We start from the raw sequence: 27,141 nt of genomic DNA, 5'->3' as shown, positions 1-27,141 counted from the left end.
TTAGAGAATGAAAGGCTTGAAATAAACCCTTGGCAAAACCCAGCAAATCTTCCCTGTCTATCCTGTGTAAAGCTGGTGAAGACATAACTAACCCTCTTGTTTTCTTAGGGGTTAGGATACCCCCTAGAAAAAGAATCAAAAGATGGGGGGCTCTTCCCCAGGTTCCTTCAGTCAACTTCACAAAAAATCATCTCCCCATCTCCCTTGTAGCTCAACAATAGTTCTCCCTTGTCAACACATGACAACCTAACAGATGAAAATGACGTGCCCATCTCCCACCAATCCTTAGCTTCTGGATGGGCAATGCCATTGGGATAGAGCGAAAACGGAGTGGTTTGAGGCACCTGCTTTGGGTACAGGAGTCATCCACTGAAGGCTAAAGCAGTGAAGAAGTCAGCTTGACCACCAAACACTCCTATAAAAAACTTTCCTCCGCTAGCAGGTAGGGAAGGAATATCCTAAAACCATGAAACTTGCTCCATGTTTTGGTTGAAAAGTGCCTGATAAGTGGGTAACAGAGCCTCAAATTGTTGGTGAACCTCCTGAAAGGATTTTTAATGTTTTGAGGTAAAATTTAAAATGGCAACCCCCAAAACCAAGTCCAAATCCCTATCTATAACTTCAACAAAATATGGTGAGTTTTAGAAAAAAAAATTTAGCCCCCGCTTTTAATTAAACCTGACAAAACATTTATGAAGTCAGCTTTTTAGATACAATTTTAATCAATTCCTTTGTTAAATAGATAATTTCCTACACAAAAAGTAAACATCCCTTCAGAAAAACTGATAAGGTAGAATGTTTTCCCAAGAGCAGTACTTAACTACCTAGTCTTGGTTAAGCATTTCCAGACAGAAAGTAAGTTCTGAAGGTTTGGTGCTCTAAACACTGATTTTATATGGCTCTCCTCAAGCAACGTTAGCAGTCTGCGTGCGTGGAAAGTGCTCCACAGCTTTGGATGCTGGTAGGTTGCCCTACCCTTAGTTGGATATAAACTGTAATGCTTAGGCTACTCTGCAACAGTGATTAATGCCGAACATCTACAGTTAGCATGAGGTCAGAATGAGGTGTAGGTGGTTCCAGGAGGGCATTGTTCATGACTCTGCTCTGCAGTGATCACCTGATAGTGTGGCTGGTCTGGCACACATACTAATGGTTGCTGCCTTATCCTGCTAGAAATGTTTAAAGTCAAACTTGACTTATTTAAAATGAAATTCATTTTCACTTAGAATTTATTGTGCTAGTTTGTCTCTTTCAATATTTACTGTTGCAGTGATGCAGATCTAGGGACTGAGGGCTCCTACCCCTCACATATTAGTTTGTGAAAGTGGTGTGGATTTAAACCTTGTATCCCTGCATAGTAAGTGGGGAACTATGCTACCACTGGAATTGCACTTGATTTCAGAGAAAACATATAATATATATACATCATGGTGTTACCAGTCTACAATGTTGTTTACCAGTCAGCACAAAGGACCCAACATAAAAAAAAAATCTGAATGATTGAAGTTATGCAATAATTAGCATTTCCACTACTTCCATTTCAAAATCAACATTTAAAACACTTCTACTGCCACAAGAGGAGCACTACTGCAAAATACAGTAATACGATAAAAATACATACACAAATAGCATTGATGTCAGACTCATGCCCTGTGAAGGTCTGTCGACACATTCCCTCTCGGATGTCCCATAATTTGGCAGAGGCATCGCATGCACCAGAGACAAAACATCTGGAATCAGGGGCTAGAGAAAGACTCATGACATCACCAGTATGTCCAGTAAATGTCGTCGTCTGCTGACCAGTTTCAATGTCCCACAGAGCACTAGAAGAAAGAAGAGCCAAATTAAAACAGGACGCTGTCTGAATATAAACACCAGTGTTTCAACTTTTTAGTTAAGGTACAAACACAGTTCTTGTGAACTTGTTCTGTGCTACAGTTAAAGGTGCATCTTAAACAAGCTAAATGCACTTCTCACTTAGCTTGAGCAGCCCGGTGTACTACCAACTTCTGTTTACTCTTCCCCTTTAACATATACTATAGAGAACAAAGGACTACCATACAAACATGGCATCTGCAGTGGGTCTGCTCTTTTGAATAATTTTGTGCCTTCCAACATGGGTCTTCAACAGTTTTGAAGATTAACACACACTGGGATGGCACTCTTGTTCTTCAGCTCAAGTCAGTATTTTTTTCTACCCGACTTTCTAGGCAGATTTGCTCTACAAGGACTCTGTATGTTACCCTCCCTCAAACAATTTGTCAGCAGTACATTCACATATGGCACACAGGCAATAACCATGTCAGTTTCACTTGTTCATTAAATTCAAGGATTCACTGAAAGATCATGTCATACCAAAGTAGAGGACATAGGATGGAAATGAAAGTACCTACAGTTAGATTGCATTAACTCTTATTTTCATGTGAGATGTGACTTTCACCTATATCTTTGAAATATTTTCATAACTGCAACTACAAGTCATGCTGATGCAGAATGCTCTTGCTGTGTGTTTAAATCATCCTTGAATAATGAATTATGGAACATTAAAAATGGAATAGACAATGTCTGTTCAGACTGGGTGCTAGCACAAGCGTGAAGGATGAAATATGGACACTTTTGCTTATTCTCTTGGAAAGAGGTACATCATGATTTCAACTGGTCTGTTAACAAGAAATGATCACTGGATGTTCCTTTGTTATTAACTAGCATGTAACAAAAGTAGGTTGAGCTTATGATAGAGTAAAAAGGCACTGTACTCTTGCTTTTAGTTGAAAGATTATACAATATTTGTCTCCTGTAACAGCTATGTAGAAGAATGGAAAAAAAGAAGTTATGTACTTACCATAACATTCGATGTTTGTAGTCCATCTCGCCCTTCATTCTTACACTTGGGATCAGAGCCGAAACTCTGCTCCGACTCGGCCATACTCTAGTTCGAAAACTTCTGGTTGGCTCGTGGCTAGGAAGTATTCCATAATGCACCACTAACATACCCCAGATCTTGTTTGCTGCAAGGAGAAACACACGAAGAAAAGGAACAAACCAAACTGAAAGGACTAACAAAGGCAGTAGACACTCTACCCCCAGGTCCTCAAGGAGGGGGCAGAAGGGTGGGTTTGTAAGAATGAAGGGTGAGATGGACTACAAACATTGAATGTTATGGTAAGTACATAACGTCTTTATGTTCTGTAGTCCTATCTTGCCTTAATTCTTACACTTGGGACAGTGTCCCTAGCACCTTCATCTTGGATGACTCATTGGAAAAATGCTCCTGAGTACTGTGGAACCAAAGGAAGACCTGTTCCTAGAAGCCATATTCAATTTGTAGTGAATAATGAATGTATGAGGTGAAGCCCATGTTGCTGCAGCACAAATATTGTCTATTGGAATTTTAGCCTGAAAAGCTACTGAGGTAGACACAGACCAGGTAGTATGAGCTTTCACCTTGAAGGAAAGTTCTTTACCACTGGATGAATAGACAAAGGAAATACAACTGGAAATCCAGTGAGATAATGTGACTTTAGAAACTGGAAGGCCCCTCCTAGAATCTGAAAGGGAAACAAACAACTGATCTGACCTTCTAAAATCTTTAGTTCTGTCCAGATAAAAACGCAATTGTCTATGCACATCCGGTTGGTGAAATTTGTACTCTGCCTCCTTAGAAAAATTAGGGAACAACAAAAGCAATTCAATAGACTGATTAATATTGGCTTGAGAAGAAACCTTACGAATAAAGGAAGAGCTTAGGAGACCCTACCCTTACGTAACACCAAATAAGGGGGCTTAATGGAAAGAGCTTGCAGTTCAGGGACCCTTCTGGCAGAAGTGATAGCCACTAAAAAATAGTTTTCCAAGATAAAAACTTGAGGTCAAATGTTGCTGAAGGTTCGAAGGGAGTTGACGTAAGTTTATGGAGAACAAAGTTCAAATCCCATGGCGCCACAGGATCCATGACTGGGGGTCTTAGCAAAGTGGTCCCTTTAAGGAAGGCTCTACAAAGCCTATGAGCCATAAGATTAGGTTCATTAGCAACATGAATGAGCAAAACAAAACACCGCTTTTAAAACTTTTAATGTGAGCGCTTTCGTCAGAAACAGTGCTCTAACTTCTTCAGACAAAGACAACCACAGCAAGCTTTAAGTACAAAACCTAATTACTTTATTATTCCTAATATGAGTTAATCTGTTATTTAAAGTTGCAGTCCTCTAAGTACATTTATATATCAAAACTCAAAATCCATTTCTTATAACTTGTTTAAACATATTAAAACCATTTTTAAAAACGTTTTTGAAAATATAAATATGTTAAAAACAGTTCTAGTCATTAAATCATTGTGGATACTCAAAAAACGCATTATAAAAAGGAAATATGTAAGAAAGCCCATATGTATAAGCAATAAACAAAATGTTATTTTATATATATATATATATATATATATATATATATATATATATATATATATATATATATATTTCATGAATTACTTAAAAAACGTGTATGTATTCCTAAATAAATTTACCTCATAACATCTTCATATGACTAAAACCATATTTACAAGTGTGTTAAAAAAGGGGGTATTTAAATACTTATATATATTAATGTCTTTTTATCTAGCAAGTGCTTTAAGCTTCAGGATACATTTTAAAGATGCATATTCGTTCAGATCTGGTGGGATATACGCTGCGGTACAAATTTGCCACAAGCTCTTTTTCCTCCAGTTTTAATTCCCATGGGCCACCCCTCATATCTTGGACTACTTGTTCTAAAACTGCAAAATGGAATGTGTGTGTTGGGTTTTCAATAACGTGTTTGGCCAGTGCATTCGCAATCATTTTCTTACCTACACTATATTGGTGTTCATATATGCGTTGCTTAATCTTTCTTTCTGTTTTACCTATGTAGTATGCATTGCATAATTCACATAAGGCCACATATATATATATATATATATATATATATATACATACATATTTTCAAAAAAAAGTTTTTAAAAATGGCTTTAATATGTTTAAACAAGTTATAAGAAATGGATTTTGAGTTTTGATATATAAATGTACTTAGAGGACTGCAACTTTGATTACTTTATTATTCCTACTAGAGATGGAATTGGAGCAGCCAAGCTGTCAAGTTGAGGGTGTGGAGAGAGGGGTGGAACTCCCCTGACATGTGAGTAAGCAAATAGTACAGTTGCGTACACTTACCATAAATGTAGATGCTAGACTGTATTCACTGTTGCAGTCATCACATTTGGGTTATCTGCTTGCAGAAGCCCTCAGTCGGCCTGATTATCAAAGTCTTGGGTCCTGCATCAGTTGCTCTCTCATCTTCCATGACGTCAGATAGTCAGGGGTATAAAGCATGCAGCCGATGCCATTACATCAGTTTTTCTTGCCCAGATGTCAGGTGCCCCCATAATGGGAAGCAATTATATACAAGGTTACACCTCCAACCAAAAAAGCAAATACACCAAAACACTTTAAGCATAGTTAACAAGAATAGAGGTATAGTCAATAGAAGTCAGGGGCTGGGGGGAGGGTAACCAGGACTGCAACAATGAATACACTCGAACATCTACATTTATGGCAAGTGTACACACAGTACAGTTGTGTACAATTACCATAAATGTAGATGTTCGAGTGTATTCACTGTTACAGTCATTACATTTGGGTAATCCTGCTGGCAGGTTGCCCTCAGTCGGCCTGAATTCCAAAGTCCTGGGGTCCTGCATCGGCTGCTGTTGCCCCTTCCCTGATGTCAGGTCATCAGGGGTATAAAAGATGCGGCCAACACCATTTTCTTTCGTTTTTCTTGCCCCAGATGTCAGGTGCCCCCTAAAAGGGTAGCCAAAATTTATATATATAAAGATATATATATATATATATATATATATATATATATATATATATATAAAAATACATGCACCAATATAAACTTTACCTTCATCTACAAGCAAATACACCTCATAGGTTGTATAACTCAGAGAAGGAAAGATAGTTTCCATCACAAGAAAGGGGGATGGCAAGTGGGTAACCTGGACTGCAACAGTGAATACATTCGAACATATATATTTATGGTAAGTGTACACAACTGTACTATGTTCTTCGTGTTTCACTGTTGCAATCATTACATTTGGTAGAGTCCCAAAGCTATGGTTGGGAGGCTGGAGCTAAACAGCATTAGGAGCAGCTATGAGGCCCTGCAGAACTGCAGTGACAAAGCCTGCCCTGGATTTAGAGTAGAGTGGCAGATGATAGTGCTTTGTAAAGGTGTGCACTGAACTGCAAGTAGCAGCCTCTACAATGTCCTTGGTTGGTACTCCCCTGAGAAAAGCTGCTGAAGTGGCTGCAGCTCTGGCTGAATGTGGCCTAATCCCCTTAGGCACGGGCTTGCCATGGGTAAGTAGCAGAAACAAATGCCGCGGCCTATTCACAGTCTGCTTTGAAATAGCCTTTCCTTGTGATGCTGCAGCATATGCCACTAGTAACTGCTCTGTCTTTCTGAAAACTTTGGTTCTGTCCAAGTACAATCTAAGCTGTCTGTGTACGTCCAAAGAATGCAGAATTCGCTCCCCCTTGTTCTGTGGATTTGGATAAAAAGTTGGCAGATGAATAGTTTGGTTAAGAGCCACACTGGACACCACCTTAGGCATAAATGTTGGGTTTGTCCTCAGAGAGACCCTGTCTGGATAAAAAATGATAAAAGGTTCCACAGCCATGAGTGCCTGTAGCTCTGAAACTCGTCTTGCAGAAGTTATTGCTAGGAGCAGAGCTGTTTTCCAAGATAAAAACTTTATATCAGCAATAGCAGCTGGCTCAAAAGGAGGCAGGGTGAGTTTTTCCAAGACATAGTTGAGGTCCCATGCAGGCACTGGTGATCTCCTTGGAGGCCTTACATTTTTGGCTCCTCTGAGGTACTGCTTTAATAAGGGATGAGAAAAGATCGGTGGCTCTGTATTGTAATGAGCCGAAATGGCGGAGGCATGAATTTTAATAGATGAAGAAGATAGGCCTTTGTCCAGCATCTCAGTTAAGTATTGTAAAATCTGAGGAATATTTGGCACAGCTGTATCAGTTCCTTGTGCCTGGTTCGATGCACAGAATTTCTTCCATTTTCCAGCATAAGATTTTCTAGTACTAGGCCTTCTGGCCTCCAAAATGGCATCCATCACAGCTTTACTGAGAGGTGTGTTTTGTATGACTACATTATCTGCCATGCTGCCAGGTTTAAAGTCCTGAGTTAGCTGTGCAGGATCGGATTGTTTTGTTGGGACAGTAGAGGTATTTGAGGTAAGGTCCAAGCTGGGCATTGAGACAAGTTCTTTAGGATTGGAAACCAGTACTGGCGGAGCCACAGTCTGGGGCAATCAGTATCATTTTTTGCTTCTCCTGTCTGACCTTTAGGAGTACCTTGGGGAGGAGAGGCAGTGGGGGAAAGCCATATACTGATAGGTTCTTCCAGCTGAAAGATAGGGCGCCCACTTTCCATGCTTGCCTGTGATAAGTCCTTGTGCAGAATCTTTTTAGTTGGTAGTTGTGAGGAGAGGCAAATAGATCTATGTCCGGGCATCCCCATTTCCTTGTTATCATGCTGAAGATTTGTGGATCCAGCTGCCACTCGTGGAGACCCATGAGGTTTCTGCTTAGTTCGTCTGCCAGAGTATTTTTCCTGCCTGGCAGGAATTGTGCCTGCAGATGTACTTGGTAAGTTAATGCTGTGTCCCACAAAGTCATGGCTAGTCTGCAAAGGGGGTAAGAATGTGTGCCCCGCTGCTTGTTTATATACCACATGACCGTGGTGTCTATCAGTAGTTGTCCCGGATGAAGTAGGTCCTTGAAGGCTGTCAGGGCATTCTGAACAGCTAGCATCTCTTTTTGATTGATATGTAGATGCATTTGGGTTGCGGACCATGTGCCCAGAATGCATCTTCCTGCCATGTGGGCTCCCCAGGCATAATCTGATGCATCCATTGTTAGTGTCTGCCTGGCTGGGGGTAATGTGAATGGCTGTCCCTTGTTTTGGTGACAAGCCTTTGCCCACCATCGAAACTCCTGTTGTAGGCAGGGAATGAAAGTTATCATTGTTTCCAGGCTGTAGCAATATTGAGTCCAAACACTTTTTAGGTACCATTGAAGTTTCCTCATATGCAGTCTTGCATAAGGAATTAGTAGGATGCAGGATGCCATGAAGCCCAAAGGCTACAGAATGTTTCTTGCAGATAACTGGGTCTTTGTTGCCAACGTTTTGAAATAGGTAGTCAGTTGCCTTTGTTTGTCTGGCGTGAGATAAGCCATCTGGGCAGTTGTATTTAAGCTTGCACCCAGGAATACTATCTCTTGAGAGGGTACTAGTTTTGATTTATTTTCGTTGACTGTGTACCTTAGGCATATTAGAAGTCTTTTCACAAATGCCAGATGCTGTAGAAGAATGTCCTTTGTTCTCTGCTTGAATTAGACAGTCCTCCAAGTAAGGATATATTTGTATTCCCCTGTCTGCAGAATGCAATTACTGGTGCCAGGCACTTTGTAAAGACCTTGGGCGTGGTAGATAAGCCAAAGCGCAGTGCAGAGAATTGATAATGCATTGAGCCAGCCTTGAATCTGAGGTATCTTTTGCATAATTGTCTGATAGGGACATGCAGGTATGCCTCTTTTGGGTCTAGAGTCACAAGCCAAGCGTTCCTGCCCAACATGGGCAGAAGCTGCTGCAAAGTCAACATCCTGAATTTTGGTATATCCAGGAATGTGTTCAGAATAGATAGGTCCAGTATTGCTCTCCGGGCCTTGTCCTTTCTGGGTACCAAGAACAGTAGAGTAAAATCCTTGTCCCTGCTCTTGCTCTGGTACTTGTTGAATAGAACCCCATGTCTATGAGGGATGAGACTTGTTTTTGTGCCTTTGCCCATTGATTTTTTTGGCAGATCTGGCCAGCCATTTGCCTTTGGCAGGGAATGGAAATGGAACTTGTACCCTTGTGACACGATATTTAGAACCCACTTGTCCAGGGTTATAATGTGCCAATTTGCTAATTTTCCCCCTAAGGGTGCTACCAGGAGATAAGTGCTTAGTGCAGGCAGGGGGAAGTCATTGGGACTGTTTCCTCTAGGGTTGTGATTTGTCTTCTCCAACTTTGGAGGTAGAAGCACCCCATTGCTTTGACCTGTATGAACCTTGCACCTGGGATCTGCCTCTAGGGCATCTGGATCTGCCCATTTGAGGTATGTCTGACACAGGAAAGGACCAATTATTTGTAGGCCAGTGTCTACTAAACCTAGGTGGCTGTACTTGTAAAACAATCTTTGACAGTTTGCATAGATTTTGCTTTGTCCTCCATTTTCTTTAACACCTCTTCTGCCTTAACACCAGACAAAGTATCATGTTGTAAAGGTGCATCTAAAAATTTAACTTTGACATGATCCGGCAGATTTTGTTCCTTTAACCAAGCATGCCTCCTAATTACAGGACCCGTAACTGCAGCCCTGCAGGAGGCCTCCAAAGAATCAAAACCACATTGCAAAGTATGCTTTCCAACTTGTTCAGCTGCATGCAATAAATCCTGCATTTCCTTGTTTTCTGCACAGAGTTTAATAACATTTTCTGTTTAAGCAATGCCATGACATGTTGCTGATATTTGAGCATATGAAACTGACAGTTTAAGGCCCTTATAGCCAAGGTAGCAGATGTGTAAACCTTTTTTCCCCCATCTATCCAGTGCCCTAGAATCTGTCTGAGGGGGTAGGGTTTTTTGCTGCGGAAGCCTTAACTCCTTTGGGACCCTGTGAAATAGTTTCTTGGTCTGCAGCAGGGTTTTTAAAAAGGAATTTATGAGAGTCAGGAACCCTGTAATATCTGTCAGGCTTAACAGGAGCTGGAGGTACGGAGCCAGGGGTAAGACAGACTCTGAAAACACATCTACAATGTCTAACACAGGTGGAATGGCTAGTAGCCTGTGTTGAAGTAGTAAAAGAAAATCCCTGAGCCTCTTTTTAGATTCTGAAAAATCTTGCCTCTCCCAGTGGAAATGCTCCCTCATGGTATGCAAGGTTCCCCAAAAGAATAGTCCTCTGGAGGAGAAGCTGAAGGTATAGATTCTTTAGCCTTTGAAGTGGAAGTTGGTTTAATGTAAAGATGTTTAGGTCTGAATACACCCTCAGTAGCCGGTGCCTGCTCAGCGGCTCCGAACCCATCTGAATGAACAGTATCCGAGGCTCCAATACCTTGAGTTTCCAGCGGCATGGCCGACTCCACATGGGAGTCGATAGCGGCCTGCGACTCTAAAGTAGCAGGCGTCAGGGGCTGCGAAAGGGCCTCACAGAGAACCGGCAACTGGCTTAGGAGAAACTTAGTCGGTTTTGGGCCTCAGTTGTCTCGCTCGCTCTCCTTTTCTTTGCGTTTTTTGTGAACTCCGGTAGTCGGATTGCTATCCAACGACATTTCTGGATAATTAAACCGGCGTCCAAAATAGTTTAAAGCAAAATCATACAGACGCTTAATAGTGCATTGGTTAAATCTAGCACAAAACTGACAACCAGAAACTTTGTGATCAGGGCCTAGGGAAGGAATACAGTAAGAATGAAAGTCCTTATGATGTATTTGCTTTCCACAAGAAATACAATTATTTACTTTTTCTGACATCAGTCTGGAGCAAGAAAAATGTTTCCCCAATGGGGTTACTTAGCTTTATTGAAGACTTCGGATCTGAAACTCTAACACGAAAATCTCAGGAGTCGGCCAACCAGAAAGTACAGTTTTGTACCTACCATAAATGTAGATGTCCGATAGATATGCAACTGCAGTCCTGACATATGGGTTGTCCTGCCTCAGGCAGCCCTTCGGTCGGCTGGATTCCAAAGTCTGGGTCCGGCGTCGGCTGATGTCACCTCCTCCCCGACGTCAGAGCGGCTGGGGTATAAAGGCATCCGCCAACGCCATCTTCTTCAGTGTTTCTTGCCCCAGATGCCAGGTGCCCTCCAAGGAAGGCTAAATTTTGTGAATGGATAAGCAAAAATTCCAGACATGCACAACAGTAGTAAACAGATACACCATAACAGATATCCCCAGCTAATATAGGAAAGGGGGGAATGGACCCAAGGAAAAAAGCTGAGGGTAGGAGGGAGGGTAAACCTGACTGCAGTTGCATATCTATCGGACATCTACATTTATGGTAGGTACAAAACTGTACTATGTCCTTCAAGAATGCAACTGCAGTCCTGACATATGGGTTGAATACCATAGCCAAACTGGGGGTGGTAGGATCTAAGCAAGAGATGGTGTAGCTAAAAGGCCCTGCAGGACTGCCGAAGCAAAGCCTGCTCGGGATCTGGAGTATAAAGGCAGGTGGTAGTGTTTGGTAAATGTATGCACGGAGCTCCATGTAGCAGCCTCTAGAATGTCCTTTGTAGCCACTCCTCTTAGAAAGGCTGTGGATGTGGCTATAGCTCTGGTGGAGTGTGGCCTAATATTGGCTGGCACACCTTTTCCATGGAAAGAGTAACAGAATCTGATGCAGTGTCCAATCCATTTTGAAATTGTTTGTTTGGAGACTGCTTTTCCTTGCACTCCAGCAGCATAGGCTACAAATAGTTGGTCTCTTTGTTCTGTCCAAGTAGTAGCGTAATTGTCTGTGTATGTCCAAAGTATGCAGCAGCTTTTCCCCTTTATTTTGAGGATTGGGAAAGAAAGTAGGCAAGTGAATGGCTTGATTTAGAGACACCCTGGATATCACTTTTGGCATGAATGAAGGATTGGTCCTTAGAGAAACTCTGTCCTGATGAAAAATGAGAAAGGGAGGTACTGCCATGAGGGCCTGTATCTCCGAGACTCTTCTTGCTGAGGTAACTGCCAACAGGAAGACCGTTTTCCAGGAGAGAAATTGCATTTCTGAAGATGCTGCTGGTTCAAAAGGAGGAAGAGTTAATTTTTCCAAGACATAACTGAGGTCCCATGCAGGAACTGGTGGTTTTGTGGGAGGTTTGATATTCTTTATCCCTCTTAGAAATTGTCTTAGCAAGGGATGCGAAAATACAGGTGGGTCACAGTTGTAATTTGCTGAGATTGCTGAAGCGTGAATTTTAATGGAAGAATATGAGAGGCCACTATGAAACATTTCTGCCAAGTATTCTAATATCTGAGGTATGCTCATCACTGATGCATCCTGGCCCTTGTTGGCATTCCAGATGATGAATCTCTTCCACTTGACCGAATAGGTTTTTCTGGTGGAAGGTCTGCGTGCTTCCAGCAAGATTTCCTGAACCTTTTAGGAGAGGGAGACATGGGTCAAAGTCATGGAACCCTCCAAGCTGTCAGCTGCAATGTTTGCAGGTTTTGATGAACAGTCCTGTAATTGTGCTGAGTTAGGAGCAGAGGCCATTGAGGCAAGGGCCACGGTTTGGTGTGAGTTATGCTCAGTAGCAAAGGATACCAGTGCTGCCTTGGCCAGTCTGGAGCTATCAAGATTCCTTTTGGTTGTTCTGCTTTGATCTTCAGTAACACCTTGGTCAGTAATGGTAGAGGAGGGAATGCATAAATTGTTAGGGTATTCCAGCTGAAGGAAAGAGCATCCGTTCTCCAGGCTAGAGGATGGTGTGTCCTTGAGCAGAACCTGTCCAGGTGATGATTGAGATGAGAAGCAGAGAGATCTATGTCCGGTCTTCCCCATGCAGTTATTTGTGAGAGAATGTGTGGATGGCAGCATCCATTTGTGTGGATCCAAAAAATTTCTGCTCAACCTGTCCGCCAGAACATTGTCCTTGCCCAGAACAAACTGGGATTACAAGTGGATGTTCAGTTTCAGGGACTTTTCCCAAAGAGTCATTGTTAATCTGCAGAGGGGATACGAGTGAGTGCCCCCTTGTTTGTTTATATACCACATGACAGTGGTGTTGTCTGCCCTTATTAGCAGATGACCTTGTTGAAGAGATTTTCCAAAGGCTTCTATTGCATGCATCACTGCCAACATCTCTTTTTGATTTATGTGCAGATGCATTTCCATGGGAGTCCATTGTCCTTGGAATGCATCTGCCCTCCATGTGTGCCCCCCATCCATGGTCTGAGGCATCTGTTGTAATGGTTTGACTTGCTTGAGCTTTGTTGAAAGGCATGCCTTCGTTTAAATGAGTTGCTTGAGCCCACCACAAAAATTCCCTTTGCAGACATGGAATGAGTGGTATTACGTCTTCTAGGTTGTGGCTGTGTTGAGACCATAAGCTTTTTAGGTACCATTGTAGCTTTCTCATGTGTAGTCTTGCCAGAGGGATCAGAAGAATGCAAGATGCCATGAACCCCAGGGCCTGCAGGGTCTTCCTTGCGGTCGGCTGGGTAAGCTTTGCTAGGCTTTTGAAGTAATCTGGTAAATGCTCTTGTTTCTCCTCTGTGAGGAAAGCCATTTGTGATTGTGTGTCCAGTTTTGCTCCTAGAAAAATAATCTTTTGGGATGGCAATAGTCTTGATTTTTGAATACTGACTGTGTATCCCAAAGCCTGTAGCAACTGAATGACATAATCCAAGTTTTTTATCAAGGTTTGTTTGCTGTCTGCTTGTATGAGGCAGTCGTCCAGGTAAGGGTATATTTGAATCCCCTGGAGCCTGCAATGTGCAACTACTGATGCCAGGCATTTCGTGAATACTCTGGGCGCAGTAGATAAGCCAAACGGCAATGCTGAGAATTGATAATGCTCTGTTCCTGCAACAAATCTGAGGTATCTTCTGCAACTGTGTCTGATTGGGACATGCAGGTATGCCTCCTTGAGGTCCAGAGTAACCAGCCAAGACCCCTTGCCTAGCATGGGAAGGAGTTGCTGCAACGTCAGCATTTTGAATTTTGGCACAATGAGAAAAGTGTTTAGAATGGACAAGTCCAGTATAGGCCTATATTGCTTTTCTTTTCTTGGAACAAGGAACAGTCTTGAATAGAATCCCTGGCCTTGTTCCTGAGGAGGAACCTTTTCTATTGCTTTTATTTGTAACAGCTTTGAAACTTGTAAGAGTGCCTCTGCCCTTTGATTTTGTGGCAGGTTTCATGCCTTGTCTCGTCGGTAAGGTATGGAAGTGGAACCTGTAACCTTTGTCTATTATGTCCAGAATCCATTTGTCCTTGGTTAAAATGTGACAGTTCTTTGAGAATAAGGATAATTTTCCGCCTAGAGGTGCTTCTCTTTGAGCCTTGGTAGGTGGAGTGAAAGTCAAGTCATTGTGATTGTCCCTGTGGTGCAGGTGAACTACCTGCGCCACTTCTCTGATTTGGTGGTTGCCATTGGCGGCCCCTGTAGGAGCCTCGGTATTGCCCTCTACCTCGAGCACGCCTGTTTTTTCCCCTTTGAAACTTGTCAGAGTCTGGAAAGGACCAATTCTTTGAAGGCCAATTCCTGCTGAATCTGGGTGGCTGAACCTGGAGGAAATCCTTGACTGTCTGTACTGATTTTGCTTTTTCCTCAATAGACTTCAACACATCCTGTGCATTAGCACCAAAAAGCTTCTGTTTTTCCAGAGGTGCATCCAGGAGCTTTACTTTAACATGGTCTGGCAGTGGCTGTTCTTTCAACCAAGCATGTCTACGTATAACGGCCCCTGTCATAGCTGCCCTACATGAAGCTTCCAATGCATCATAACCACACTGAAGAAAATGATTGCTAACCTGCTGAGTATTATGAACCAAATCCTGCAATGCCTTTCTATCTATAGGCTCAGGAGAGGCTAACTTTCTGCAAATCATCCATTAAGTAATCCTGGTACTGAAACATATGAAAAAGGCAGTTGAGTGACCTCATTGCAAGGGTGGAAGAGGTATAAACTTTTTTGCCCCATCTCTCCAGGGACCTAGCTTCCCTGTCAGCGGGCAGAGGGTTTTTGGCCGAGGAAGTAGCCACTCCTTTGGGGCCCTGTGAAATAGTTTCTAGATCCACAGAGTGGGCCTTAAAGAGATGCTTATGAGTTTCAGGGACCCTGTAATATCTGTCTGGCTTGACAGGAGCAGGAGGGAGAGAATCAGGGGAAGCACTGGAGTCTGTGTATACATCATCCAGGACATCCAACACTGGAGGGATAGCTAAAGGTCTGTGCTGGGGTAACTTAAGGAAGGTACGTAGCCTTTTCCTGGAATCAGAAAATTCCTGACCCTGCCACTGAAAATGTTCTCTCATGGAGTGGAGAACTTCACCGAAAGAAATATCCTCTGGAGGAGAGGCGGACGGAATTGATTCCTCAGCATCAGAGTCCTCGAAGGCCTGGAAGGATTCTTCCTGGGTATCCGAGTGCCCTGAATCCCCAGAGGCTTCATCTGAAGAGAGGGTGTCTGTCTGCTCATTTCTAGGCCTTTTATCTGCAGGCGGCTGAGAACCTCTATCTGGGTGCGGGTGAGAACCCCTGATAAGAGAGATTAGATCTGCAGCTAGAGTCATGATCTGTCTATCAGTAGGGCCCTGAGAAGTAGATTTAGGATGGGCCTTGGCCTGGCTGGCAGCCTTAGCACGTGCAAAGGCCTTGATGGACATGGATACCGGAGGCCTAGCTGCCCCACATGCAGGGGTAACTTTGTCCACAGGAATGGTGTCGGGTACATCTAGAGCTTCGGTTTCTGGAGGAAAATCAACAACCGGCACCGGTGAAATCTCCGGGACCGAAGAACGCGTTAAAGTGGTGTCGTCGGCCTAGAGCGGTTGAATTACTGCTTCCGAAGGGACTGATGCACTCGCGGAGGGCTTAGGCGTGGTATCGGTGGACGACGTGGGCCGAGGAAGTCGGTCCCGGTCCTTGCGTTTTTTGGTAGTTTGTGCTGTCGGTTGTTCCGACGGCATGATATAAGCGCAAGATTCGCCAAAAAAAGTCTTCAGCAAATTCTGCCCGGCGCCTGAGTGTGCGCTTATTAAAGCAAGCACAGGCAGCACAGGCCGAAACGTTGTGGTCTGGGCCCAGGCAAGGGAGGCAGTAAGAATGGAAGTCCTTATGAGGTATTTGTTTACCACAAGACAAACAATTATTAACTTTTTCAATTTTTTCTGACATCGGCTGAGGCAAGAAAAAATGTTCCCCAACGGGGTACTTAGCTTTTAGATGACTTCGGTAACTGAAAACACAGGAACTGACCGACCGGCACTTGCGAACTGCTTCTGCTTCGGGCACCGCGCGGCAAGAAAGACTGAAGATGGCGTAGGCGGATGCCTTTATACCCCAGCCGCTCTGACGTCGGGGAGGAGGCGACATCAGCAGACGCCGGACCCAGACTTTGGAATCCGGCCAACCGAAGGGCTGCCTGAGGCAGGACAACCCATATGTCAGGACTGCAGTTGCATTCTTGAAGGACATCTTGCGAACTGCTTCTGCTTCGGGCACCGCACAGCAAGAAAGACTAAAGAAAATGGCATTGGCCGCATCTTTTATACCCCTGACGACTTGACATCAGGGAAGGTGTGAGCAGCTGACGCAGGACCCAGGACTTTGGAATTCAGGCCGACTGAGGGCAACCTGCCAGCAGGATTACCCAAATGTAATGACTGCAACAGTGAAACACGAAGAACATCTGTACTATGTTCTTCGTGTTTCACTGTTGCAGTTATCACATTTGGGTAGATTCTCAAACCTAAGGATGGGAGGAGGTAATTAGATAGCATTAGGACCAGCTATAAGGCCCTACAAGACTGCAGTGGCAAATCCAGCTCAGGATTTAGAAAAAATTGGCAAGTGGTAATGCTTGCTGAAGATATGTGCTGAACTCCAGGTAGCAGCTTCTAGGATGTCCCTGGTAGGGACACCTCAGAAAGGCTGCAGAGGTAGATGTAGCCCTGGTTGAATGTGGTGTTATCCCCTGTAGGGTAGGTTTTCCATGATGCTTATAGCAGAAATGAATGCAATGGCCTATCCACTTAGAAATGGTTTGCTTTGAAATGGCCTTCTGCTCTGCCCCTGCAGCAAATGCAACCAGCAGCTGTTCAGATTTCCTGAGAGGCTTAGTCCTCTCCAAGTAAAATCTAAGTTGTCTGTGCATGTCCAAGGAGTGCAGGATTCATTCACCTTTGTTCTGTGGATTAGAAAAGAAGGTTGGCAAATGAATGGACAGATTAAGGGCCACACTGGATACCACCTTGGGCATGAAAGGGGGATTTGGTCCTAAGGGACACCCTGTCATCATGAAATATAATGAAAGAATCCACTGACATGAGGGCCTGTAATTCAGACACCCTTCTTGCTGAAGTGATGGCTAGAAGGAAGGCTGTTTTCCAAGAAAAGAATTTCAACTCTGCATTTGCAGCTGGCTCAAAGGGAGGTAGAGTGAGCTTTTCCAATACAAAGTTAAGGTCCCAAGCTGGAGTAGGGGCTCTCCTGGGTGGTCTTAGGTTTTTGGCCCCTCTGAGGAATTGTTTCAGCAGTGGATGAGAGAAAAGGGATGGTTCTGTACTGTAATGAGCCGAAATGGCTGAGGCATGAATTTTGATGGAGGAAAAGGAAAGGCCCTTGTGAAGCATCTCAGTTAAGTATTGAAGAATATGGGGTAAATTGGGTGCTGCTGTGCCCATCCCCTGAGTTTGGCTCCAGGAACAGAATCTTTTCCATTTTTCAGCACAGGATTTTCTAGTACTAGGCCTCCTTGCCTCCAGGATGACATCCATCACTTGCTTACTGAGGGATGGTAATACAGAGATCAGGTAATTAGCCAGGCTGCCAGGTTCAGGCTTTGAAGTTGTGGGTGCAGAATCTGGCCCCCCTGCTGGTACAGCAGGGTAGGGGTCTGAGGCAGGTGCCATGGTGTCAGCAGTGACACTGCGCAAGAGGGGGCACCAGTGTTGGCGTGGCCAGTCTGGTGCAATCAGTACTGTCCTTGGTTTGTCCTGTTTGATCTTTAGTAGTACCATGGAGAAGAGAGGCAGAGGGGGAAAGGCATAAACATAGGTTTTTCATGTGAAGGACAGGGCATCCACTTTCCAAGCTTGTTTGTGGGGAGTCCTTGTGCAGAATTTCTCCAATTGGTACTTCTAGGGGGAGGCAAGCAGATCCATCTCTGGGCTCCCCCATTTGTTTCTCAACATGTTGAATTATCTTTGGTTTCAGTTTTCACTCGTGTGGGTTCATGAGATTTCTGCTTAGGTCTGCCAGTGTATTTAGCCTTCCTGGCAGGAATTGAGCCTATAGGTGCACTTGGTAGTTCAAGGCTGTGTTCCACAGAGCCATGGCTAGTCTGCAGAGAGGGTATGAGTGGGTTCCCCCCTGCTTGTTTACATACCACATAACAGTGGTGTTGCCCGTCTTTACCAATAATTGTCCTGGAAGAATGTGGTCCTTGAAGGCTGTCAGAGCATTCTGTACAGCTAACATTTCTTTTTGACGGATATGCAAATGCATTTGATTTGGGTTCCATTTGCCTTGAATGCACTTGCCCTGCCAAATGAGCCCCTCATGCATAGTCTGATGCGTCTGTTAGGGTTTGGGTGGCAGGGGGTAGAGTTAATGTGAATGACAGTCCCTTCTTTTGGTGGCAGGCCTCGGCCCACCAAAGGAACTCTATCTGTAGACAAGGTATGATAGGAATCATTGATTCTAGATCCTGAGAATGTTGACACCATAGGCTTTTTAGATAGCTTCCTCATATGCAGTCTTGCATATGGAATTAGTAGAATGCAAGAGGCCATGAACCCCAGGGCTTGCAGTATTTTCCTTGCAGATAGTTGGGTCTTGGTGGCCAGTAGTCTGAACTAGACTGTCAACTGAATTTGTTTCTCTGGGATGAGGTAGGCCCATCTGGGAAGTTGTATTCAAGCTTGCTCCCAGGAATACAATTTGTTGGCAAGATACAAGATATGATTTCTTTTAGTTTATGGTGTACCCCAGAGATTTTAGCAATTTCTTTACAAATGCCAGATGATTTAATAGCATTGTCCTGGCTTTCTGCCTGAATTAGACAATCATCTTGGTATAGGTATATTTGAATATTCCTTTGCCTGCAAAATGCAACGACTGGAGCTAGGCACTTTGTGAATACCCTGGGCGCAGTAGATAAGCCAGGGCAGTGCAGAGAACTGATGGTGCATGCAGACTGCTTTGAAGCGTAGGTATCTTCTGCAAGACTTCCTTACTGGGATGTGCAGGTAGGCTTTCTTTAAATCCAGTGTTGCCAACCAGGCATCTTTTACCTAGCATGGGAAGCAGCTGAAGAAGAGTTAGCATCTTGAATTTTGGAATTACCAAAAATGTGTTTAGGATAGACAGGTCCAGGATAGGACGCCAGGAATGTTTTTTTCTGGGTACCAGGAAAAGTCTTGAGTAGAAACATTGTCCTCATTCTTCTTCTGGGAGAGGCTGAATAGCCCTGATGCTTAAAAAAGAGAGAACTTGCTTTTGAGCCTCTGCCCACTGATTTGGGGGTAGGTCTGGCCAACCGTTTGGGGTTGGTAAGGAGTGGAAGTGGAATCTGTATCCTTGGGAAACTATTTAAAACCCATTTGTCCTGGGTAATGAGTTCCCAATTGTTTGCATGCAGGGCAATCTTTCCCCCGAAAAGAACAGTCAGTTGAGCAGGGCTTGGAAGGTTTAAAGTTAAGTCATTGAGACAGTTTACCATGGGGGGGGGGGGGAGTCTTACTACTCCCTGCTTTGGAGGTGGGAGCCCCCCACTGCTTAGGCCTGCGAGTACCTTGGGACTGAAGCCTGAGGTTTCTGCTGGTTCTGGGTTTGGACAGAGGCAGCCTGGAAGAGGCCGGAAAGAACCAATTCTTAGAGGGCCAATGCCTACTAAACCTGGGAGGCTGTACTTGCAGAAAATCTTTAACAGTTTGCATAGATTTAGCTTTTTCCTCCATCTTTTTAAGTACTACTACTACTTTGTTGCCAAACAGGCAGTCTTGGTTTAAGGGAGCATCCAGTAATTTAGCTTTAACAAGATCTGGCAAAGATTGCTCCTTAAGCCAAGCATGCCTTCTAAGTACAGACCCAGTGACAGCAGCCCTGCAAGAAGCCTCTAATGAATCAAAACCACGTTGCAAAGTATGCTTTCCAACTTGTTCAGCAGAATGCATTAAATCCTGTAAATCTTTATTTTCAGCACAGTCAGGAATCAACATTTTCTGTTTAAGCAATCCAATAATATGCTGCTGATACTTCAACATATGAAACTGGCAGTTTAAGGTCCAGGTTGCAGAAGTGTATACCTTCTTACCCCATCTATCCAGCTCCCTGGAATCTCTATCAGAGGGGGTAGGATTTTTGGCAGTAGTAGCCTTAATGCCTTTGAGTCCCTGTGAAATGGTCTCAGGATCCGCAGTAGGATTTTTGAAGAGGAACTTGAGAGAGTCAGGTACCCTGCAATACCCATCAGGTTTTCTGGGAGCAGGAGTAGAGAGTCAGCGGCCAGGCTAGATTCCGGGAAAGGCATCATCTACAATGTCCAGCACAGGAGGGATAGCTAAAGGCCTGTGTTGAGGCAAAAGTAAGAATTCATTCCCTAAGCCTCTTTTTAGAGTCAGAGTAATCCTGGCTTTCCCAGTGAAAATGCTCCCTAAGAGTATGCAACATTTTACCAAATGAGAAATCCTCTGGAGGGGAAGCAGAGTGAATGGAGTCCTCTGCATCAGAATCCTCATAAGTAGATAAGGGCAAATCCTGGACAGAGAAAACAGAAATTTGAGTCCTGAGTGAGAAATCCTCTGGAGGGGAAGCAGAGCGAATGGAGTCCTCTGCATCAGAATCCTCATAAGTAGATAAGGGCAAATCCTGGACAGAGAAAACAGAAATTTGAGTCCTGATCAGAAGTATCAGAAGGAAAATCAGTCCCAGGTCTCAAAAGGGGAAGGGTGGTGTTCCTTGATTAGAGTAATAAGGTCTTCAGCCATTCTTATCATTTGTTTTTTTGTTTTTTAGGCATATGGGCCTGACCATGTGGTCTGGGGGTCAGTTTTCTATGCATGGATCGAGTTTTAGACTTTGAAGAAGAAGATGGCATTGGTTTAATATGCAAGTCAGTTGGCCTGAATACACCCTCAGAAGCCAGTGCCTGCACAGCGGCTCCGGACCTATCCAAGGTAGAGACATCTGCAGTTTCCACAGTCGAAGAAGCATCTCGCGGCATACTGGACTCCGAATGGGTCTCAGTAGAGGCCTGCGAATCTGAAGTAGTGGGTATCTGGGGCTGCAAAAGCGCCTCACTGAGTACCAGCGACCTGGTAACTAGCTTAGGAGAAGTGTCATCAGCAGCTGTGGACCTATGCGGTCTGTCTCTGCCTTTATCTTTGCGTTTTTTCGGAATCAGTAGTCGGGTGGCTTACTGAAGCCATTTCTGGATAATTGAACAGAGTACCAACATATTTAGATGCGTAAATGAACCGACTTTTACTAGTTTAGAGCAAGAAAAAGGTTCCCCAATGGGGTACTTAGCGTAGTTGAAGACTTCAGATCTGAAACTCGAAAAATAGAAGTTATGTACTCACCATAACGTTCCATCTGAGTAGATACTTAATTTGTCTGCAACCTGTGAGTGTCGGATCCGACCTCGGATCCGATCCGGCAGCCTTCCGAGCTCCTAGCTTCTCCCCCCTACCCATAATCCCCTAGTACCAACCACATTACCTCAGATCGTTTTTTTTGCCTCACCAACTCGAGACAGAAACCAACTCCAAATGAACAGAGAATTTTCCCGAGGTTCGGGGGATGGCAGGGGGGGGGGGGGCGGATGCAGACAAATGAAGTATCTACTCAGATGGAACGTTATGGTGAGTACATAACTTCTACATCTGAAGTAGTTACTTCATCTGATCTGCAACCCGTGGGACAGAGTCCCCAGCTAACCTATAGAACCTGGGTGGTCCTTACGGAAGGATATTCCGAAGCACCGCAGAGCCAAAAGAAGCCCTACTTCTGGAAATATATCCAGTTTGTAATGAGAAATGAAGGTATGAGATGAGGACCAGGTAGCTGCTGAACAAATATCGTCTACTGGAACCCTAGACCAAAAGGCTGTTGAGGTAGCTACAGATCTTGTGGAATGAGCACGGACGCCAACCGGAGCTGGCTTCCCAGATGAGGTGCATCCCAGCATAATGCACTGACAGATCCAATTTGCTACAGTCACTTTAGCAATTGCCTTGCCCATGGCTGATTTTGCATAAGAAACAAACTGGTCCAACTTGCGAAACTCTTTAGTCCTGTGCAAGTAAAAACGCAGTTGTCTGTGTACATCCAACCTGTGCAACATATATTCTCCTTTGTTGTGAAAGTTTGGGAAAAATACAGGAATATTTATTGATTGATTAATGTTTGATTCTGTAGCCACGTTAGGAAAGAAAGACGGGTTAGTCCTGAGGGACACACTATCTTTGTGAAAAATAAGGTATGGGGGTTTAATACACAGAGCTTGTAATTCTGAAACTCTCTTGGCCGAAGTAATAGCCACTAAGAAAGCAGTTTTCCAAGGCAAGAACTTTAACGGAATCGAGGCCGCCGGCTCAAAAGGTGGTCTCGTTAAGGCTTGTAAGACCAGAGTGAGATCCCACGGGGGAACCACAGTCTTGACAGGTGGTTTCAAAAGAAAAACGCCTCTTAAGAAGGTTTTTGCACAACTTAGTAGATGCTAAGGAGCCTATGCCGTCCCACACATGAAAATGGGAGATGGCTGCCAACTGCACCTTGACTGTGGAGGCACTTTCTCCCTGCCTAAAAAGCAGAGAAAGGAAGTCCAGAATAGTCGGAATAGGGACAGTAAAAGGGTCCAATTCTTTATCTTTGGCCCAGATGGAAAAACGTTTCCATTTACTGTTGTAAAGTTTCCTGGTAGATGGTTTATGAGCCGCCACCAGAATGGCCTTAACGGGGGATGAGATACCGGGAGTCCTAGCCATTAATGGAACTGGATCAACCAAGCAGCAAGTTTGAGATTGACCAGGTTTGGGGTATGGCATCTCGCTGGAGTGCGAGATTAGGTCTGGACTGGGATCCAGAATCCATGGGGAGCCACACAGTGAGACCATGAAAGGGGAACCAGATCTGTCGAGGCCAGAATGGGGCTATGAGGATAACTCTGCTCCCCAACCGACAGGCTTTCTGGATGAATTTCATCATAAGTGGGAGGGGGGGATAAGCATAAAGGAGTCCGGGAGGCCAAGCATGGACTAGAGCGTCTCTGGGGGTCTCCCCTCTGGGGGGAACTATCGCGAAGTACTCGCTGCATATTGTGTTTAAAGGAGAAGCAAAAAGGTCGCAGCGAGGCTGACCCCATTTGTGGAAGATCTGCTTTGCAACAGATGGATTCAGAGACCACTCGTATGGATTGAGGAACACTCGACTTAGCTTGTCTGCTAATATGTTGGACCGCCCTGGAATGTGCGTTGCTATCAGAAAGCGGTTGGTGGAAATCACCCATTCCCACACTCTCATGGCTTCTCGACACAGGGGATAAGATCTGGTCCCCCCTTGTTTGTTTATATACCAGACTACTGACATGCTGTCCGTCTGGATTGCAATAGTCCCTATGGGAAGAAGGTCGTGGAGAGCTTGCAATGCTAAAAGTACCGCCCTCATCTCTAGGACGTTGATATGTAATGCGGTCTCTAGGGGAGTCCACATGCCTTGAACGGATCTGCCTGAACAATGCCCCCCACCCGAGGCAAGAAGCGTCCGTGGTCAACGTGGCTTTGGCCGGAGGAATTACAAAGGGTCTCCCTTCTCTGAGTTCCTGCTCCTGTAACCACCACAGAAGGGAGTCTCTGCACACCCTGCTCAGGGGAATTGGCATGCATAATGGGTGGATCGACAGGGACCATTGGACTTGAAGGGTCCATTGTAATATGCGCATTCGCAGACGAGCATGGAGAGAGAGACCGATCGCTGCTGACATAGACCCCAGTGCCCTCAGGACTAACTCCGCTGGAGGAGCAGGGCTCCGAAGAAGGGCTAACACCTGGAATGACAAGCTGTTCAGCCTGACTGACGTTAGAACAACTTTGGAGATTTGTGTATCTAACCTGGCTCCTATGAATTCTAGGGCTTGAGTGGGGCACAGGCAGGATTTTTGGTCGTTTACTGAGATGCCTAGGTTGTGGGCCAGAGACAGAGCATAATCTCTTGCCACACAGAGCTGATGCTTGTTGGTCGCAGTGAGAAGCCAGTCGTCTAGGTAAGGGAAGACCTGAATGCCCTGGAGTCTCAGGTGGGCTGCAACCACTGCCATGACCTTGGTGAACACTCTGGGGGCTGAGGTGAGGCCGAATGGAAGAACCCTGAATTGATGATGACTGGCTCCGAGCCGGAAGCGGAGAAACCTCCTGGATCGTTTGTCCATTAATATGTGGTAATATGCATCCTTGAGGTCTAGCGAGCACATAAAGTCGTTCTCCCGCAGCAGGGGGAGAATAGATTGGAGAGTGACCATCCGGAACTTTTCCTTGGGTATGAACAGGTTCAGGGCGGAAAGATCTAAGATGGGTCTCAGGTCCCCCGTTTTCTTTGGCACCAAAAAGAACCTGGAGTAATAACCCAATCCAGACTGTTCTGGGGGGACGGGCTGGATGGCTTTTTTTCTTAGCAGCTTTGAAATTTCCAAAGCCGCTGCCTTCCTCTGATTGGGTGGGACATCGGGGAGGCGTCTGGATTTGGGGGGAAGGTTTATGAATGGAATGGTGTAACCTCTGGATATGATCCGGAGCACCCATCGATCTGTTGTAAGGGACTCGCAGTTTGACAGGTGCTCCGACAATCGCCCCCTGACTGCCTCCAGAGAGGGACAGTCGGGCAAGCCCTCAGGGATGTTGCGCGGGTCTGTCAGAGAAAGGTTCTCTAGACCCGAAATTAAGCGGCCCCTCCTCTGCCTCTGGGCCGGCGTCCACCTTGTCCTCCTCTGCCTCTGGAGGACAAGTGGTCCGCAGCAGGATGGGATTGCTGAGACTTACGGAACCACAGCTTCTTTTGTCCCCTCTGATTCCTGGAGAAGGATCTTTGGGGATTAGAGAAGCGGACTCCGATGGCAGACAGCGTCTTCCCGTCCTTTTCGCTTTGGACCAGTGTATCGTGAACTGTTTTGCCAAACAAAGCAGAACCGTCAAAAGGGGCGTACGCGAAGGACGCCTTGAAGGGGTCCGTGAAGTCGCACAGACGGAGCCAGGAGAGACGTCGCAAGACAACCCCGGCTCCGCTAGCTCTAGCGGCTCCCTCCATTGCATGGGAGAGAAGCCGCATAGAAGTATTTGAGATGGATTTTAGAGTGGCCATTCGAGTCTCAAAAACCTTTTTGTCTGGGACCGACATGGACTCTGGGAGGGCTGCAGCGTATTCCTTAATCAAGTCTCGCTGTAGCCTAATAGTATGTGCCATATAGTTCAGCGCCCTTATGGAAAAGGTCACTGAAGCAAACATCCACTTCCCAATCCGGTCAAGCGCTCGAGATTCCTTATCCGGCGGGTGAACCGAAGAACTCTCCTGTGCAAGTTCTTTCTTGGTGGCCGCCACCACCAACATAGCATCAACGGGGGTTCCTTTGGCCCAAGATGGTCTATCTGTGGGTGGGCTGAGGACTTTTTCGGGGTGCCTTGGAATTGGCTCCACGGTGTCGGGCTTCTTCCGAGCCCTGGTGGTAATCAAGTCCACCAGGGGGTCGACCGGAGGGGACACCCAGGAGGTAGATGGGCCTGCCTCAAAGGCCTCCAGGAACACGGACTCATCAAGGGAAGGCTTTTGGGCTGACCACCCCCCTCTAATACACATTTCCATGATGTCTCCAAAGGAGACATCTTCAGGGGGTGACCTTGGGGAACCCGCCATATCATCTAAGTCCGTGTCTGTGGTAATGGACTCGGGGGAGTCCAGGTGCCTCCTTTTGCACCGATGTTTGAGGGACCTCCTCAGTGGGACTGTCCGAAGAGGGCTCGTCCACGGGTTGTTGTTCCTCCACGGGAACTAGCTGGAGGGCTTGGGCAGGCTGTCCAGATGGACGGATGATGGAAGACAGACCCTCATACAGTGGGGTTACGGTTGGATCCGAAGCCCGGGTCGGGGATCTGGAGGACCTCGACAGTACCCTCTCCACTACCTCAAAAGCCGAAGGAGAGCTACTCTCACCAGCCTCTGAGAGCAATCTCCTCGGATCCGATGCAGTCGGTGCCGAGGCAGAGGTGTGCTCCGACGCCAACAGCGCCGAAGACACAGCAACTCCCTCGGATCCGACGCTCAGCCCTCGGCCCCAAGAGCTCGGGTCCGACAAGCTCGAAGGTATAGTCAGCGTCGAAGAGACAACCGCTATCGGCACCGACAGTTCCCCGGGTCCGAAAGGGCCTGGATCTGATGACTCAGAGACCCAAAAACGAGTCGGAGAAGGAGTGATTGGGGCAAATATGGGGGCTGCACCCCCCCCCCGGGGGGGGGTAGGCAAGAGCATCCCCATCTGCATTTGGGTCTGTAAGAACCGATGCATCATCCGATCCATATCCGCTTCAGAGATGCTTGGGTCGACCTAGATGAAGTAGTAGAGGCAGGCCGGGCCGCCTCGAAGATCTTGAGGGAGACCTATCCTCCTCCTCCGGCTCCGGCGAAAAACAGGGCGAACGGCGCCGAGAGGAGGGGGATCCGGAGACCCTCGAGGGGGATTTTAATAGTTTTGCTGGCGGAGCCGAAGGATGAGATTCGGCCCGCCTTTTATGGGACTTATGTCCATCCTTATCCTTGTGCCTCTTCTCTCTGAGGGAAGAGGCACTAGTTTCCCCAGAGCTCAAACCCGATGAGGGAGGTTGAGTCCCGGGTAGAGCTAAGGTGATAGATGGTGCCGAAGCTGCTGGAGCCCGAACGGGAGAGGAAGAAGAAGCCGACTCCTGGGGGAGCTTTCCCGCCAGGATTAGCTTGTTCTTCCTATCCCGGAGTGCCCTGGGGTTAAAGGCCGCACAGATCTGGCAGGCCTCTGACAAATGGGCTGCCCCCAGGCACAAAACGCACCGAGTGTGGCCATCAGCTGGAGAAAGCTTGTGGCCACACTCAGCACATTTAGAGAAAATGGCCTTAGGCCCTTCTGACATCTTTCACACACACACCCAAACACTAGGAGGGGGAGGGGAGTGAAGATAGATTAGTTATAAATTTAACAAAGTTACCCAAAAAACTAGTAGAAGAAGCAGAAAAGGGAACTAACACACACACACACGAAAATCTTTGAGAGAAAAATTGGTTTAAAAACCAGCAATGATCTCAC

General features: G+C 45.6%; 1 protein-coding gene across 3 annotated transcripts in view; it reads right to left on the bottom strand.

The window, feature by feature from the left end:
- GNB1 (G protein subunit beta 1) overlaps positions 1-27,141 on the bottom strand; it is a 1,803,552-nt gene that overhangs the window by 284,016 nt on the left and 1,492,395 nt on the right. For all 3 annotated transcript variants that reach the window (XM_044062129.1, XM_044062128.1, XM_044062130.1), the window contains one exon: positions 1,622-1,823. In XM_044062129.1, the coding sequence (XP_043918064.1) occupies positions 1,622-1,823 (202 nt within the window). The remainder of the gene's footprint in view (positions 1-1,621; positions 1,824-27,141) is intronic.

Source organism: Protopterus annectens, chromosome 2.part1 (assembly GCF_019279795.1).
Source record: "Protopterus annectens isolate FY-2018-M chromosome 2.part1, PAN1.0, whole genome shotgun sequence".
In the NCBI taxonomy this organism is placed as follows: Eukaryota; Metazoa; Chordata; order Ceratodontiformes; family Protopteridae; genus Protopterus; species Protopterus annectens.
The sequence above is the reverse complement of the archived record's forward strand: the minus strand, read 5'-3'. Positions and strand labels throughout refer to the sequence as shown.